At 37.5% G+C, this 19,175-nt stretch overlaps 1 protein-coding gene across 2 annotated transcripts in view; it reads left to right on the forward strand.

Annotated features, from left to right (window-relative positions):
* The window catches only part of TSHZ1 (teashirt zinc finger homeobox 1), a 108,305-nt gene extending 89,562 nt beyond the window's left edge, over positions 1-18,743 (forward strand). For both annotated transcript variants that reach the window (XM_075314624.1, XM_075314625.1), the window contains exon 3: positions 14,135-18,743. In XM_075314624.1, coding sequence (XP_075170739.1) covers positions 14,135-17,319 — 3,185 coding nt within the window. In that variant the 3' untranslated portion in view covers positions 17,320-18,743. The remainder of the gene's footprint in view (positions 1-14,134) is intronic.
* Positions 18,744-19,175: the final 432 nt, after the last annotated feature.

A 19,175-nucleotide genomic window follows, 5' to 3' on the forward strand; every position in this document is an offset into this window, starting at 1 on the left:
CCTCCTGTTGACTGGAAATGCTTTGGGAAAGTGAGGCATGCAGCGAGGATGATAATGCTGTCATGTTTGATTTGGACTGTATTCTCTCTGTTGTTTGAAGCTGAGATAAAATGCAGTGCGTGCCTGACCCATTTTAGCAGCCCATTATAATAATTTCACTGTCGCATGGCCACCGAGTTAATGTACTTACAAATGACAGAGAAAGTGTGTTACATGACCTTAGGGTTTTTAGAAATGAAATGACGTAGTAGATTATATATCAAAGATTTGTTAAAGACTTGTCTTTTCAATCTACCTTCCAAGTGCTATTGTCTATGTAGAATATAAAAATAAATAGCATTTCATATGTGTGTCTTTGGCATGTTTTGTTCGTTTGGTCTCTACTTTATTGAATATGTTTGTTTCGGATGAATAGGGTATAATCTACTCTATTCTGCTGAATGGGAGCTGCATAGATTGTTCTTATAATTTGCTTCTTCTCTGTGTTAATTATATCTACAGAAAGTGCTCATAAAATTACTTCATAATAGTCATAGTCCCAGCTCTGCTGAATGAAGAATTGTAAAGTAATTGCCATTAGGCTGTGTATAACAACAAGGCAACAAAAAGACGTAGAAATGGTCACCTGTCTGGGCCACACTCAGATGTAGACAATAATCCTAAGAAAAACAGCAAATTGGGGCACATCAAAGTATAGAATGCTGGTACCATCCTCTGTTTTCTATTTCTTAGTGCATACATTTGTTTTCTAGGAATTATGAACTGTTAAGCATAGCAAATTGTTTATTGAATATTAAAATAAATTAATTCACACGTAAAATATTTAAAAAATGTAATACTCTTTTTACGGTCACTTCTACTCTTGTTCTGAAGCTTCTTAGGTAGCTGCCAGTCTCTGTGGTTCTTACTTCATCTTACCAGACATGTAGCCACTGCCAGCCAATCACTGGCCATAGAGGTGACATTTTGATCACTACTACACCCAGTGGTTGGTTGTAGAAATCACATGTAGCAGGGAGTACAGATACTCATAGGAGACCTAAAATACATCTGAACAGGGACGGTATGAGATTGCTAAGATGGTATTACTGTATTTTTTGTTTTATAAGACACACCGAATTATAAGATGCAGCCCAAATTTAGAAGGGGAAAATAGGAAAAAAATAGTTTTTAATGTTGAAATGGGGGTCTGTCTTACAATCCTAGTGCTTCTTATGATATCTCACCAGGGGGAGCGGCGGTGGTGGATCAGCTCAGGAGGGTCACAGAAGACAGGGTCGCCGATGCTGCGGGCTCGGAAGAGGGAGTGTCGCAGCTCAGGAGGGATAGTGGATGGAGGGTCGGGGATACTGCAGGCTCAGAGATGTTGCAGCGGCAGGCGCCATTGATCTGCCAGCGTACTGCGGGCACCATTGAATCGCCCATTGTTGATGAGATTGACTTCAAGAAAATGGCTGAGGAGGCGGCACGTGTGCAGATAGGACTCCGCGGCCATTTTCTTGAAGTCCATCGTGTCAACCGCGGGCGCCGCATTGCTGACTTGTGACACTCCTGAACCGCTCCACTGCAGTGACATCCCCTTCTCATAGCTCAGTGTCGCTGACCCTGCCTCCTCTGACCCCAGTCCACCACCACCGCTCCAGTAAGTGATATCTAGATTATAAGACGCACCCCCATTTTACCCCCAGTTTTGGGGGAAAAAAGTGCATCTCATAATCAGGAAAATATGGTACTTTTTCAAGCAAAATCACTAAAAGGAGTCCAGAGGTTGCAATTGCACTTTTGCCCTAAATCCTTGGGACACCAAATGACCCTTTAGCCCACATAAGACTAAACATTTAGGCCTAGCAAAAGTCATGTTTGTGACTTTACCTGTCATTTTTCATGATTTTGAGTTATTTAATAAAATTGTAAGTGGTTGGACAACGCCTTTTAACAGCAGTGTAGGAGCTATGTCTTAAATATGGGTGACTAAAGCAATTTCAGCAATTTGAAATAGATGATCAATTTAAAATGAAACTTGAAGCAACATTTACAGTCACGATTCATTGTTAAAATACATCAGGGATCTGGTGGACAACTCCTACATTATCCTTTTTATCATACAAATTGGCCATCTCTAAGCCGCTGCAATACTGCAATGTGGCACATGACATAACCATAACCTCTATGGAAACGTGTCCGCCTTAACATTTCATTGGAGTTCTGCGCATTAGAATATGGTGTACAAAGGGACAGAAATTAAAAAAAATTGCATTAACAACTGCAATAAAATACATTTTTTAATTACTTATTTGTTTTTGCCAGAATTTTTATTAAATTATATCTTTCATTTTTGGGGGAATTGTCAGTGACTTTAATTGAAGAACACCCCAGAGATTTATTAAAATTCGGTTTGTACTATCATAGTTCCTTTTGGTGTTAAGTGCCATTGGCTTAATAATTGATGTTACGGTTGATCCTAGGTTGAGCTTGGAAATCCCTCTGTGTCATTTTACTCCCAGCCTGCACAACATTTCCAAATCTTTTGACAATAACACGTTCTATACCGTATTAACTAGTTCAATAGTAGTGTAGTATCAAAGAAGATATTTGCTCCTGAGCTCCTGTAGTTGTAAAAGTTTACAATAATCACAGTAACCTGCTATGCTACATTAGGCTTATATGGTAGTCATTAAATCTAAAAGACAATACAATAGTATCAAATGAACAGTATGTGAAAAGCCTTGAACTTTTGAGGTCCACACGTATAGTTATTTACCCGCAGGGATTGCATGAAATAAATAGACATAGTCTAAGTTAATCTAGTTAAGTTGGACCCCTCAAACAAAACTGGAAGACAGAATAGCAGAATTGTACTTTAGGCCATATACGCCAGGCTTTAGCATATATGTCTAAGATGATTACTCTAAATATTGCCATAAGACCTATGAGCTGGAAAAAAGCACATCTTCACTCAAACACAAGTGGAGCAAGACCACACAATACAAATGAAAGGTATATAAATATATTCTTGTATTGCAGGAAATGTGACATTTATGGCAGTCATCCTGGGAACCTTGTTTTGGAATTACTGAAAGGTTTTCAATATCCTCTGTCATTATTCTGTATGGTACGGATTTTCCAGGTAGTGTGAAAGATTTAGAGTATGTAAGGTTAGCTATATCCCAAATAAAATTGGATTTTCATGTGATAAGTCACGTGACTTGTGGAATGAATAGAGGCAGCTGCAGTGTCACCTTCTGTATTCTGCACACAGCACTAATTGAGCACTGTGCATTGGAAATTAGAGAAGATAGAAGAGGTAAAAAATGCTTCTGTCTTCTCTTGTGGCTGCCTGACATTTAGCTATTTTATTGACCAAGGATCTACTGATGGGAAGTCCTAAAGTGATTAATGTACTTGCCTGTAATTGTTAAAAAATTTCAAATGACCACATGTAATAGTCTATCGAGTTTAGTGGAAGGCCCTCTAATTTTATGATTACTTTTACTGTGCTTATTGCAGAATTTCTGTTTCATTATGCCACATAAATATATTTTAGGTAAATATAGAAATATATTTTTAATGTTATTATTTTGTATAATTTCACAAAGCTGAAGAAACACTGCTCCACTAATAAGGAAGTACACAGAAGAAAGGGAGGTCGACAGCAATAGAGATGAGTGAGCATGCTCGGCACTGCTAGATACTCAATCAAGCATTGGGGTGCTTGACTGTACATGGTCCTCGGTCTGCTATCGCAGGTGCTCAGATATGTCGTCTGTGAAACAAGAACACAAATGAATGATGGGAGCCGGCACCCCAGTTTGAGTCATTTGTAGTGTCTGAATAGCTCTCCTAAGGGATAAAAAGAATGTTTTTTGATGTGGAGTGTGTCAAGAAAAAAAAAGTCCACCCTTCCCCCGGAGATGCTGTGCATATGGCTGGTTGTGTGTGGGCGGAGAGCTGAGCTGACCAATCATTGACTTCCATAATACTCATTACTGAAGTTGAGCCCTTTTAGAACATCTGACATGCTTGACTTGAGTAACGAGCACTTGAGCATTTTTTGCCCATTTCTAGATAGCAAATATAGTTATTGATCATTTAAAACTCATCATGTTGGACATCCCTCTTTATAGACATGAGCTGAGTGCTGGGGAGCATCAGGACATGCTCATTCTGCACTGAACCTAAAAATAGGCATTTGGGGGTTTTCATCAATGGCGATGACTGAATACCTCATCTTTCTTACTTTTATGACCTCATTGATTGATGGACTAGAAAAGTAATAAGAGTTTGTCTATGACCAATTTCCTTTTAAAACGTTTGTATAAAAGTTTACCCATTAAGGCTGCTTTCACACTACATTTTTTTAACATCCGTCATGAACGTTTTTTAACGCAAAAACGGATCCAGTGCAAATGCGTTTTCATTTCAATGCATTTGCAATGGACTTGCATCAACATGCGTTCACCTGTGTTTGCGTGCATTATAGTGAGGATCCAGCGACGTGCAAATACTGCAAATTGATGGATCCTGACTAAACAGCATGCAAACACATGTGAAAGCTGGCATGCTGATAGACAGGATCCTGCTTGCTCTACTGAGCATGCACATAAACCAGCCTCGCGTGATCAGTCTCTCCCTCCCTCCCCCTCCCTCTCTCTCCACTCCCCCCCGCCTGAGAGCGGAGGACGCTCGTAACCAAGGTAAACATCGGGTAACCGCGGTCTTAGTTACCCAATGTTTATCTTGGTTACGTGTGCAGGGAGCCCGACTCCTAGCAGCTGTAGACGCTCGTAACCAATGTAAATATTGGGTATCCAAGCAAGTTACCCGATGTTTACCTTGGTTACGTGTGCAGGGAGCCGGCTCCTAGTAGCTGCAGACGCTCGTAAACAATGTAAATATCGGGTATCCAAGCAAGTTACCCAATGTTTACCTTGGTTACGAGCCTCCACAGCTGTCAGATGTCGGCTCCCAGTCTTTCACGTTCAGTTCCCCTCACTCCCGATCACATGACTCCAATACCTGCCCATAAACTTAAAGTGACAGGATCCTGCAAAATAACACATGCGTTTTTCTTTGCAAAAACAGGATCCGCTTTTGCAGCAAAAAAACGTTCATGACGCATGCTAAAAAAACTTAGTGTGAAAGCAGCCTAAATTGTTCCTAACTCAACTGTTAAAATAACCAATCCAAATACATATTATACCAATATATTGTCATGCACAACAAACAAGAGAGCCTCTTCTGCAACTTTAAAAGAAATTGCTGCACAGCAACAAGGTCGAGATCTTGCTCTGTTTTAGAGTCAGATTTTTTTTACGTATTAGTAGGTACTAAAGGTTTAGTGGTGCCATAAATTGCCTTTCTTGCCAGTCAAAACAATGGAGAGTGATGCAAGCTCACAGTGACGGTATATAAATCATTCAAGATGAAATTACAAGATAATTTGAAAACTTAACAGTTTGCATTTTATACTTTGAATTGTTTTGCTGACTTGCACTTTTTATGGCTGCCTTAGAATTTATTAGGAGACTTGAAGACATCTATCACCTTGTTTCCAGTGGGCATATTTTCACAGGAAGGAGAGTTGCAACACTGATGCGTGCATTGCCTGCTCCAAAAAAGATTGCTATATTCCCATTGACATGCAGTGCATTACCATAATTGGCTTTTCTACATGATAGGACAGAGGAAATAATAATGTCATTTTATTTACAGCCAAAGTGTCCCTTTATGAGACTTCTCCAAGTTTCTGCCATGCTGTGTAGGTCAAATGACATCTTTTGATCAGTCCTGTCCAAAGGCATCAAAGCTGAGTGGCATGTAATGGAGACCTAGTGACAAACCAAATCTAGAAAAGAAATAAGACTGCCACTTTCCCATTAAACAGCCTGCTAAACAGCACAGCTTCCCCGTGTCGGCTATGAAACCATTCTGACCAACTAAATAAGGAGAATGAAAGGAGGCTGAATTGGACATTAGTACTACAAATGACTGCGGTGATTGCCACTATTTCCCTCCTCCAAAATAAAAAGAAAAAAAAAATCAGCAAGCAAGCCATGCGAGGTACAGTTAGACAGATCCTCTCCTATTTCATTTACGTTCCTGCCACTTGCTGGTTTTCTGATCTGGTTTATTTAGGTTTGACATCAGCCAAATGGTGTAGCGGGATATCTGTGACAGGTATTCTTACTGATTTAACAAGTTACAGGCCTCATGAAAAGACAGATCTGCCACAAGCAGGTCCGGAGGTTTTGGTTTTTTTTTTATTCTGTTCCTTTTTGGAATTTATTTGATATATTTGCTCTTGAGAAGTACTTGAGATATACCCTAGCCATTTTGCATTGAGCATGGCATGCATATTTTTATGCAATCAAGCATGTTTTAGCCCAGTTATCATCGCTGGTTGGAAAATAAGACTTTTTGTGCTTTAGTTACTTGCTGTGTGGCTTAAGAGACGCACTTCATTCGGGCTAATGTTCTTATTCAACTGTGAAAGACACAAAGAGGATTGGAATGTGCAATGATCTATTAAGCATTAGATATGCAATTTAGCTTATTTAGGGGCTCTGGAGTAGCCTCCTCGGCCCACTCTTTTCACATTATTAAGTGTATATTTTCAGCAATCCTTTGTTTATTGTGACTCTATAATGTATGTGCAATACACACTTTTATATAGATGGTATCGGATTCTAGACTAGGTTTTGAAATCGAGATATTCTAACTAATGATTACGATAACTGTGGAAAATATATTCCAGAAATAACTAAAAAGTCTCTTTAGTTATCTAAAAATAAAAACAGTCAATGTTTAAGTTGTAGGTTAGCCGTAATTTTTCATAATATTCTGTTTTTTGGGTTTTTTTTTAGAACATTCATGTCATAGCATGCATAACGACATATAGTAACTAACCAGGATTTAGGTGTAATTTCTACCAGTAAAGTTTAATAAAGGGAAATAGTTATCCAACTTGTTTATATGGGCAATGCTTCAATGTATTGCCTCCATTTTTTTTTCTTTAACATTCAGACTGTTGTTTTTGTGCTGCAAGGAATAAATTAATCATATTATTATTATTATAAGACCGCTATCAATAAACTGCATAGAGTCTATCATCTATCAACTTATCTTTTATGTGTCTATTATCTATCTCCTATCTATTATAGACAAAAAGACTGACTGCACTCACCAAACTGACGTGTGAACAGGTGCATAACTAAACATGACATAAAATACAAAAAAAGGGAGTTTGCACTCTGATAATAGTATAATAGTATGGAAACCATGAATGTGTGAACATGGACCTGCATTACTGCTAAGGAAAATCTAAGAAAAATTAGATATTTAGCATATATATAAATGGCCAATTGTATATCTGCCCAGTTGCCACGTCACGGCATATCTCGTAACTGGGTACCTACACTATGCTGAAGCCTCTCTCTGGGTTAAAAACCTCCTGTGTATGGGCAAGTAGGAACCTGCTATATAGGATAAGATTATTATTATGTGTCTATTATCTATCTCCTATCTATTATGTATCAATCTTTTTTTTTCTATTATCTTTCTTTCTGTCATCTATCTTTTATTTGTCTTTTATCTATCATTTTTTCTATTATTTATCCATCATCTATCTATCTTCATATTATCTATCTATCTATCTATCTATCTGTCATCTATCCATTATCTATCTATTATCCATCTATTTATTATCTATCTATCTATCCCTCTATCCATCATCTATCTATCTGTCTATCTATCATCTATCCATCATCTATCTATTATCCATCTATTTATTATCTGTCCATCTATATATCATCTATCCATAATCTATCTATCTATCTATCTATCTATCTATCTACCGATCTATCTATCTATCATCTATCTCTTATCTACCGATCTCTATATGTCCATCTATCTCCATAATAAATTATATACAAAAATCTAACCTCTACTTGCATATATAGATACAGTATATTGTATATAATTTCACAAAAAATAATCACCTGTTAAATTGAAGGTGTAAACTATGTGTAAGAAGATAACGAAGTCTAAAATAAAAGACTCCGGTTCATATTTAATTTTTATAACATTTTATATAAAACAGAAATAGAATCTCATTTTCAGCAAGTAGTAAAAATGGAGAAGAAAATTCACTTGCATGATGAATTCATTCTCTAACAGCCTGAGGCAACTCGGCCTTGCAGTCTTTGTCAGCCTGATCTCTACTGCTCTCAATATTGCAGCAGACCTAACTTCCACCAAAGTGTCACATGTCTAGGTGAGCCGTGCCAGCCCCTATCTAAAGTGACAACCATCTTTGAATACCAGCTTTTTAAATGACTTGTATTTCATCAGACATCTTGGAGAAATAGCATTCCCGACAAGATGATATTTCCTCCTCTATACCTTCTTTTTTGTTACGTTTTTCTTCTAACATTTTAACAATGATGTATACAGTGCCTTTATAGTGTTAGATGATGTAATAAAAAAATCCTTATATATTTATTTGCATGAAAATTGATACATTACATTACAAATTAGGATTTCAACACATAAAAAACTTTAGATTGGATGTTTTTATGAAACATTTTTGAAATCTCACAATTTTACCATTGTGAACCATAATTAAAATTTGGATAAACGTTTATATGAATCACATTAGTTAAAGATGTTTATAGTGAACCTATGGAATTCTGTATTGTCGTATACTAACCTGACTGACTTTATTTTTTTTAAGCTAGGCTTAGGCCAAAATGTATTACATTTTCTACATTTATAGTCAAATATCAAGACACTTTGTCAATATTTTTCTATCTGTGGGCTAACACAGTACAAAGATATCCTGAACATTTAATAGTTGAACAATTGGCCTTGGGAAAGGGTCATATTTCAGCTGTAATTTTTTGACTTTTGGAATATGGAATAATCACCATTGATTGCAATAATCTCCGCCATCATGGCTGTCATTTGCTATTGAATGGATTGTATAGGATTAGAGAAACATGGCTTTTCTGCGCCACTTTTTCATTCTCAGTTGGTTACTACAGTTAAAGGGAATGGTCAACCATAAGAAATGTGAGTGTGTGTATATATATATATATATATATATATATATATATATATATATATATATAGATCTATATGTAAAATTCAGTCACACCCTTTCAAACGTCCTGATTAAGCCTGAGTTCACATGTACTCTAGTCATCTGTTAGAATGGATGAATGGATCCGTTGGGAAACTGATTTCTGCGGATCTGTTTTTTTAACATGGTAGTCTATGGTCAAAGGACCTGTTAACTGATTGCTACTTAACCATCTATTGTGGTTGCATTTGTAACACATCCATTGTTTTCTTAATGGATCCATTACAAATGGGTGATAAATAGCAATCCACTAACTAATTCGGCTGACATTTAACAGTGGACAAAAAAATTTTGTTTGCATAACTTTTTTGCAAACGGATCTTTAATGGATGCGTGACAACGGATGACTACAGGACATGTGAACCCAACCTAAGAGTGTAATTTCAGAATGAAATTCATTAACACAGGTAATTAAATGAAATGTAGATTCTTACAACCAAAAGATTGAAATGTCTTCAGTTGAGGTATCGTTTTTTAACAATTTATTTGCGTGTGGGGCTTTTATGGTTGTCTTTCATCAGCACAATGTAGAACAAGAAACACATTTGAAAGCTGTCTCCGTGCACCACAAATATTCATATTTCGCATTGTGTCTGCTTAAATTATTTTGCACAGCATTTAATGTTATCCAGAGAAGACAGCACATCTGTTTCATCAGAATGAATAGACACTGCCATCCAGAAGGCATTCCATGTTGGCAACTCACGGCAGTACTTAAAAAAAAAACACTGCACACACATACTTATTCTGTAAAACATGGGGGGATGCTTGATTTAGCTTCAGGTCCCACTATCTCTTCATTCCTCGTTTTTCTTGCCTACACCTGGGTTGTGTATGAGCCGAATGAGCCTTGTTTGAAAGTTTTTTCATTTTCAGGCTGATTTCATTATGTTGAAGGCAGCAGGTTACATGGCAGACATGTCATACATACTTCCTAAGACGTAGGTTGGTGCATACAGGTATTCTAGACAACACCAGCAGAGGGATTTCTGTCGACCGTCACATGAAATCCCAAATACAACATTTAATTTTGGACAAAACAAGGCAATTTCCATGCTTTTTTTTCACAACACTGATCAAATCTGATGAGTACAGATTTTCTGCTTGAAAAACCATGAATAAGTATTTAGAAAAAAAAAAGTACAGAAGGTGAAACAAACTGACATATTTAGATAAAGCAAGTAAATTCAGCTTTGGATAATATACTTTTTAACACATTGGCATTACTGTAGCAGAAAAAATATGAAAGTTAGAGGAAACATTGGAACTCAACTCAACATTTGTTAGATCTGGATACTTTCTATAGGATCATAGGCTTCAGGCAGGACTAATGACTATGAATAGTCTATGAAATATGTATATGGAGACGGCGATAGCTAATGGTCATATACTTTGTCATCTGCACTATGTGAACTCATTTTTAGGAATTAAGGTAAAAAAGCTTTTGATAGCTATATATTATACACATGAGAGAATTAACACTTTTTTTGTAAAAGACAAGGATTTATTATGATTTGTTATACCAAATAAAATGTATTAATTAATAACAAAAATTTAGTTTTAATGGATTCGCTATATGTACAGCAATTTTCTAAATATGCTTATTTAAATGATTGAGTCTTAAGGCACCAATAGGCATTAATGTCTGCCAAACTGGCAGATATCGGCAGGCTTGATGACATTCTAGTGTGTTTGGGGGTCTCATGGAAGCATGTCTACTTTTGGATGGACAATCTTTTTGTTCTCATTGAGGTGAGCCACCGCCAGAGGAGCCTGGCTATGGCTCAGTAAGGCTGGGTTCACACATAGCGACAGCGACAATGACGTCGCTGTTACGTCACCATTTTATGTGACGTAGCAGCAACCTTGTAAGTCGCTGTTATGATCGCTGCTTAGCTGTCAAACACAGCGACGCAGCAGCGATCATAACATCGCTACATGTGCAGAGAGCAGGGAGCCGCGCACACTGCTTAGCGGTGGCTCCCTGCTCTCCTAGCTACAGTACACATCGGGTTAATTAACCCGATGTGTACTGCAGCTACATGTGCAGAGAGCAGCGCACACTGCTTAGCGCTGGCTCCCTGCACTCCTAGCTACAGTATACATCGGGTTAATTACACGATGTGTACTGCAGCTACATGTGCAGAGAGCAGGGAGCCGGCACTGGCAGCGTGAGAGCGGCGGAGGCTGGTAACAAAGGTAAATATCAGGTAACCACCTTGGTTACCCGATGTTTACCCTGGTTACAGCTTACCGCAGCTGCCAGATGCTGGCTCCTGCTCTCTGCTCGTTTCATTTCGTCACTCTCTTGCTGTCACACACAGCAATCTGTGCGTCACAGCGGGAGAGCAACAATAAAAAAAACGAACCAGGGCTGTGTGTAACGATCAACGATCTCACAGCAGGGGCCAGATCGCTGCTCAGTGTCACACACAGCGAGATCGCTAATGAGGTTACTGCTGCGTCACAAAAACCGTGACGTAGCAGCGATTTTGGTAGCGATCTTGCTATGTGTGAAGCACCCCTAAGAGAACACATGAGGTGTTTGAAGAGATAGCTGAACAATCAACAGCTATCTATTGTGTAAGGAGACGTTGAACCACAAAACAAAGGAGAGTAAACTCTCAATTCCAGCTCACCAGTTAGATGGAAGTCCAGTCAGATGGTGCACGGAAGAAAATCTTGGCCATGACACTAGAAAAAATGAAAAAGTCCAGCACGACATCCAGGTTTTTAACATTTTTAACATGTATTAAAAAAGAAGAGCAAGTTTTATATTTTGGATGTTGTTCTGGACTTTTTCGTTTTCCGTAAGGAGACGGTAACCTTTCTGAAACATTAGGTAGGATGGCTTCCTGCAACGTTTTGTTGTCCACCGCTGGATATTTGGGTACGCTAAAGCGTATTTTCACTAATAGAAATGTAAAAAATACTGTAGAACAAAATAAATTATACTGAAAATACTTTCCACAAATAAAAATGTGCAGTTTGTGCCTTTAAAAAAAAACATCTTCTGATGCCAAGCTTGTAAAAATGTTATGGGTTTTTTTAGATTCCCATTTCGGTCCCAGTATTTTAATTATCTTATTTAATTTACCTACATATTCTTTTATCCCAACTATCTTTAATATTTTTAGCAATTCATCTTTATGATTATTTGCATCCATCTTTCATCTATACACAGGCACAAAGTTGGGAGCTTAGCCAGCAGGCTTCTGGAGTATTTTGATACCAACACCATCTGTTCATAGATATCACTTCAGATTTCAAGAAGCTGAGGTCACACTTGGTGTTTTTTGGGGGGAAAGTTTCTCTGCTGAAACAACTTTATAATCATCAGCATGGCCAACATTGTGTAAATGATATAGGCAAAAGTTCATACAGTATATCACAAACGTGAGTATACCCCTCACATTTTTGCTAATATTTTATATCTTTTAATGGGACAGCACTGAAGATATGACACTTTTTATACAATGTGAAGCAGTCAGTGTCTAGCTTGACTACTTTACATCGTGTCACAGTGTCATATCTTCAGTGTTGTCCCATAAAAAGATATAATAAATTACAAATAAGTGAGGAATGTATATATCTATGATTAGCAAGGGGTTCAATATGAATGCTGAAATTATTAATGTATTTAGGCAATTTGGTATTAGAGAGAAACACATAGACATGTCTTTCTCCAAGTGACTTGTCGATAAACACCTTCCCTCTGCCTATGTGACTTCTTCCCCATGTGCCTTTTCTGTGCCTTTGTGCCTTTTCCTTTGTCGATGTGCCTTTTCTCTGCCTAACTGAAGTCCTTGTGACTAAACTGCATTCTCTATGCCTAAGTGCCTTGTATGTGCCTAATCATCTTTTCAGTGCCTAATTGTCTTCCCCCTATCAAGTGTTATCTGTTTGTGAATTTGCCTTCCTTCTGCCTATGTGCCAAATTCTCAACATTAGCGCCTACAACTTTCCAATCTGGCTTCCCTCTTCATATGTGTCTTTTCTCTGCCTGTCTTTCATTTTTCCATGTACTGTCTCTCTATCTTTTTCCACTTATCTGAGGCCTCAAAATTTTGCATGATTGTATAGATGGTATGCTGCTAAATAAACTATAAAGATATAGTCAGGGTGTCTATTGTACCAAAAATACCCTTTTCAAACTCAATTTTGTTCCCTCCAATTAAAATACTAATAAATAACACACCCATGTTTCTAAATAGTACAAATATGCAGAGAGGGAAGGGCCCCAAACAGATGAATTGGCTTATTTTTGTTTGGAGTTTATCTATCCTGATGGAATATGATTGGCATTAGATCTTCCCCCAAATAAAGGATATCAGCTGACGAGATTCTTTTCCTATATTGTAAACTACTCTATTTATTACTAATTGCATTTCACTGTGTGTGATTTTGCCCTGGCACTTAGGACAGCAGCGCGTATTAGTCTGTCAGTGTAGGGAAAGGAGGGTTAGCCTACGGGGAGTGGGGGCACCATTTTGTATCAACTAGGGTGCTAACCTCCACGGCTAGGAAGGGAAATACTAAGGGAATTTGCCCTGGGCCCCTCCACCTCTGTATATTTGTACTATTTATAAATTTGTGTTGTATTCTCATGGGTGTGTGATTTATCAATATTTTAATTGGAAGGAATAAAATCGAGTTTTAAGAGGGTATTTTTGGTTTGGGTATGGTATGCTTCTACCAATATATATATATATATATATATATATATATATGCGTCATCATATCTCACCCGGCGCTTAGCATGCTACCTTGCATTAAACTTTCTTAAAAATTTGGCATCATTAATGTGAGTTGGGTTTGGTACTTCATTTTTGTCAGTTGCATAAACGATAAGTCAGCATTATCGTTAGAAGTGTATTTGTACTTACTCTTATACTTTTATTATCATTATAGTTTTTTGCTTGAATCCTTCTCTAACCATACACCAGTTTCTTTCTTTTGCATATTTCTAATAGTTTTTATGGTTTTGTTTTTCAGCATATGTTCCTGCAGAAGAATTAAAGGCAGCTGAAATTGATGAGGAGAATGTAGAAGATGATGGACTTTCCTTAGATGTCCAGGACAGTGAATATTTGTTTAGTGAAGACCCAGAAAATAAAGAAGCTCAGAGTTACCAAAATTCCCCTGTTAGTAGTGCAACTAATCATGATGCTGGCTACGGGTCTCCATTTAGTGAAACGAGCGATCATCTGGCAGATTTTAAAAGTACTTCTTCCAAGGATGGACAAGACAGAGAAGATAGCCAGAATGCAGACAATTCATCTTACCCTCAGGACAGTTTGGCACAAATTAAAGCTGTGTATACTAACTTGCTTTCAGAATGCAGTTGGTCCACTCTGGCATTAGATCTGAAGAAATCAAGTCCAACCACAAGTGTAGATACAAGCAAGCAAAGTGAGACTACAGATGTAAATCCTAATTCTGTTACACCTACCCCCATTACAAGTAGCAGTAGTAGTACTAATACAAGTACTAGTATTAGTGTTAGTACAAGCAACAATACAAGTAATAACAGTGCTCCTGGATATGACTGGCACCAAGCTGCATTGGCAAAGACATTGCAACAAACGTCATACGGACTTCTGCCAGAGCCTAGTCTGTTTAGCACAGTGCAGCTCTACCGGCAAAACAATAAACTATATGGCTCTGTTTTTACTGGTGCCAGTAAGTTCAGATGCAAAGACTGCAGTGGAGCTTATGATACATTGGTAGAGCTAACTGTTCACATGAATGAAACAGGACATTATCGTGATGATAATCGAGATAGAGAATCTGAAAGAACCAGACGTTGGTCTAAACCTAGAAAAAGATCTCTTATGGAAATGGAAGGAAAGGAAGATGCACAGAAAGTTCTCAAGTGTATGTATTGTGGACATTCCTTTGAGTCTCTGCAAGATCTTAGTGTTCATATGATTAAAACGAAGCATTACCAAAAAGTGCCTCTGAAAGAGCCAGTACCAGCCATTACAAAACTGGTCCCTACAACAAAAAAACGCGCTCTTCAGGATATATCATCACCTGAGTCACCTGATCAAGCAGGAATATCTCCAGGGGCCACAGGAACCGATAATGCAAAGGACCCCAAAGCTGCCAATCCTTATGTGACCCCCAACAATAGATATGGTTATCAAAATGGTGCTAGTTATACATGGCAGTTTGAGGCACGCAAAGCTCAAATTTTGAAGTGCATGGAGTGTGGCAGCTCTCATGATACTTTACAGCAACTTACTGCTCACATGATGGTCACTGGACATTTCCTAAAAGTAACCAATTCTGCCTCTAAAAAAGGAAAACAACTGGTTTTGGATGCAGTTGTAGAAGAGAAAATTCAGTCAATACCTTTACCCCCAACTACACATGCCAGATTACCAGCATCTTATATAAAGAAGCAGCCAGACTCACCAGCTGCATCTCCACACTCCGAGGACAGAAAAGAAACTGAACAGGAGAAATTGGTTAACCTCGAGCCAGAAAAGAAAATAAAGGAAGAAAATGATGAACCTGAAAAAATTGAGCCTGCTACTTCATATCAATACCTCAGAGAGGAAGATTTAGATGATAGTCCTAAAGGTGGGCTGGACATTTTAAAGTCACTGGAAAATACAGTGTCCTCTGCTATTAGTAAGGCTCAAAATGGAGCACCATCGTGGGGTGGGTATCCTAGCATTCATGCTGCTTATCAGTTGCCAGGAGCTGTAAAATCATTGCAGCCAACTGTACAAAGTGTGCAAATGCAACCATCATATGCCAGTAGTGTCAAATCCATGGCGTCTGAACATAATGCTTTGGTCCATTCTCCTGGTAGCCTATCACCTCCACTTCACAAAAGCAATGTATCTGCAATGGAAGAATTGGTGGAGAAGGTGACAGGAAAAATAAATGTAAAGAAAGAAGAGAAGCCCACAGAAAAGGAAAAAGTGACTCCAGTTAAACCCTTATCTCCCGTAGCAAAAGAAAACAAAGACGTTCTTAAGACAGAGGAAGCCAACATAAAGACTGTAAAGAAATCCCCAGATGTTGAGCTTCAGAACACAAAAAAGGAAGCTCCATTGGAACCCCACACACCTAATGGTACAGAATCTCATAAAACAAAAATTACTAATGGGTGCAACAGTTTAGGGATTATAACAGATCATTCAACTGAGCTATCATTCATTAATCCACTGAGTGCATTACAGTCCATTATGAATACACATTTAGGCAAAGTGTCAAAGCCAGTAAGCCCATCTTTAGATCCATTAGCAATGTTATACAAAATTAGCAATAGTATGTTAGACAAACCTATCTATCCAACCACTCCAGTCAAACAAGTAGAATCTATTGATCGGTACTACTATGACAATAGCGACCAGCCGATAGACTTGACAAAATCCAAAAATAAACCTCTTATGGCAAGTATGACTGACCCAGTCTCTTCACCCCTAAGGGAAAGTGCACTGATGGATATTTCTGATATGGTGAAGAATCTTACTGGACGTTTAACACCCAAGTCTTCGACACCGTCAACTGTATCCGAAAAGTCAGATGCAGATGGCAGCAGTTTTGAAGAAGCATTGGATGAGTTATCTCCTGTACATAAAAGAAAGGGCAGACAGTCCAACTGGAACCCACAGCATCTCCTTATACTTCAGGCCCAGTTTGCCTCTAGTTTACGGGAGACAGCTGAAGGCAAATATATTATGTCAGACTTAGGTCCTCAAGAACGGGTACACATCTCTAAGTTTACTGGTCTTTCAATGACAACAATTAGCCATTGGTTGGCCAATGTCAAATATCAACTAAGGAGGACAGGGGGAACAAAATTTTTAAAGAATCTGGACACGGGACATCCTGTTTTCTTTTGTAATGATTGTGCCTCTCAGTTCCGGACTGCTTCAACATATATAAGTCATTTAGAAACACATCTAGGATTTAGCCTAAAGGATCTATCAAAGCTTTCTCTAAATCAAATTCAAGAACAGCAGAATGTTTCAAAAGTTATCACCAACAAGGCTCTAAGCTCAATTGGACTTATTGAGGAGGACTCAGGCTCCACATTCCAGTGTAAGCTCTGCAACCGGACTTTTGCAAGCAAACACGCAGTTAAACTGCACCTTAGCAAAACACATGGAAAGTCTCCAGAGGACCATGTGATATATGTAACTGAATTGGAAAAACAGTAACATCCAGTTATGCAGCCAGGTATGCAAGTGACCACAAGAACATTGCACTAAACATATTCATAATACTGCACTAGGCCTGACCTGAGCCTCTGAAATCAGTCTTATTTTTGTTGCTGAACTGCCTATCTGGATTTTTTTTTCTTACACATATTTTATATTTATATTTATATTCTCTTTGTCTCTGATTTGTGCATGTTTTTTTGTGAGTCAATGTCTGACCTTTAATTTTCAACATCTGTTCTTGATGTTAAGCTATCTTTTGTAGAATGTAGTGGGAGACACTATTGAGAGACATTAATTTAACCACAAAGAAACACAAAGAACAATGACATAAAAACAAACATCCTAAAATTAACACGTTGCCATGACAATAAAAGGTTGGAAAATCTTGTGGCATCAAGTTAACCCTTTGAGCACTGCCATAGCATTTCTGTGCCTTTTGATAGATAAAACATATTTAATTAAAGTCTTTATACAATTCAGAAAAATGAAAGATAAATTAAAAAAATATATTATAGTAATAAATACTGAATACAGATCTTAGATTGAAAAATAAAAAAAGTATGTATGCAGCCCTAGAGTAAGGGAGGAAGGCTATATAGTACTCCTAGGGTTACTCTGCCACATGTGTAGAAAAATAAATCATAATAATGCAAAATTGAAAAAAAAGTAGAATATACAGAAAAGATACCATATCACAATGGAAAATAATGTTTTACTAGAGCAAGTTGTTGTATGCCAATATTTTATTCAAACATGTAGATATAATTTCTTTTTGCAAAATGAATTATATGGTTTCGAATTATTTGCAAATATAAGCTCCGGTACAAGCTTATCTTCTTATAATTGTGCTGCATTTTATCCTATTTTGCTACCAACTGGTTAAACCTTTGGGCATCAGAAGATTTACTATCCACTGGAGTGGTCAGGCATCCAAAGGGTTACATTTCGACTTCAATGCAGTCCTTCTGACTGAGAAAAAGTAAAAAGAGGACAGTCTGGGGCAAGTATTAGATCATGTTCCATGTAAATAAAAGATAACAATTTAAGAGTACATGTTACATATCTTACCATTGGAACAGTTCTGCTTCCTTTGTACCTTATGGCTGTATGCTTTCACTTTGAACTTTTTATATTGTCATTTTATATTCAATTCCTATGTATATAAAATGTAAAAAAAAAAAAAAAATCACATTTTTGAATAAAATTAAGTTCCTGCAGACTGACAAACAGAGAAATTTTACTGGCGCCTGCATCTTTTCAGATGCACGTACAAAAGAAACTGACAAAAAAAATGAAATAAATACAAAATAAAGCAATGCACTATGAATTATACATTTTGATGTTCTATCATTAATATTGTACAGTACATTTCGGTTCACACAATTAAATCCACTGTTTTCTCAAGTGTGAAATAAACCCACATGCAGTTCTTGATTTACATACATTGTCATGTCGTCATTATTGTGCCGTTAAGGTGTTATTCCGGCAATAAGAGGTATTGCTTATGCAATCAACCAAGATAATTCTATTCAAAATCTTCTATTCAGTATCTGTATCCTGACACATTTCATTCAGGCTATTTCCATTAACATGTTACAAACAAGTCACAATAGTTTCAAAAAGGACACAGGGAGAATTAGTGCTGCCTTAACAATTAGTGAAGGGCATTATACGTGTACGTTTCGATCTGGATGGGGAAAGGGAGGATGATCAGTGGCTGACACACAGTATTCTGACTTCCAGTTCAATTGTTGGTTGTCTTTTTTCCTTACTGGTAAAAATGATCTGTAAATGGTTCATTCAGCATACACTAAACAATAATTCCTTTACCTCATCTTCACTCGGTGTAACAT

The sequence above is a fragment of the Anomaloglossus baeobatrachus genome, chromosome 6 (genome assembly GCF_048569485.1).
Source record: "Anomaloglossus baeobatrachus isolate aAnoBae1 chromosome 6, aAnoBae1.hap1, whole genome shotgun sequence".
Classification (NCBI taxonomy): Eukaryota; Metazoa; Chordata; class Amphibia; order Anura; family Aromobatidae; genus Anomaloglossus; species Anomaloglossus baeobatrachus.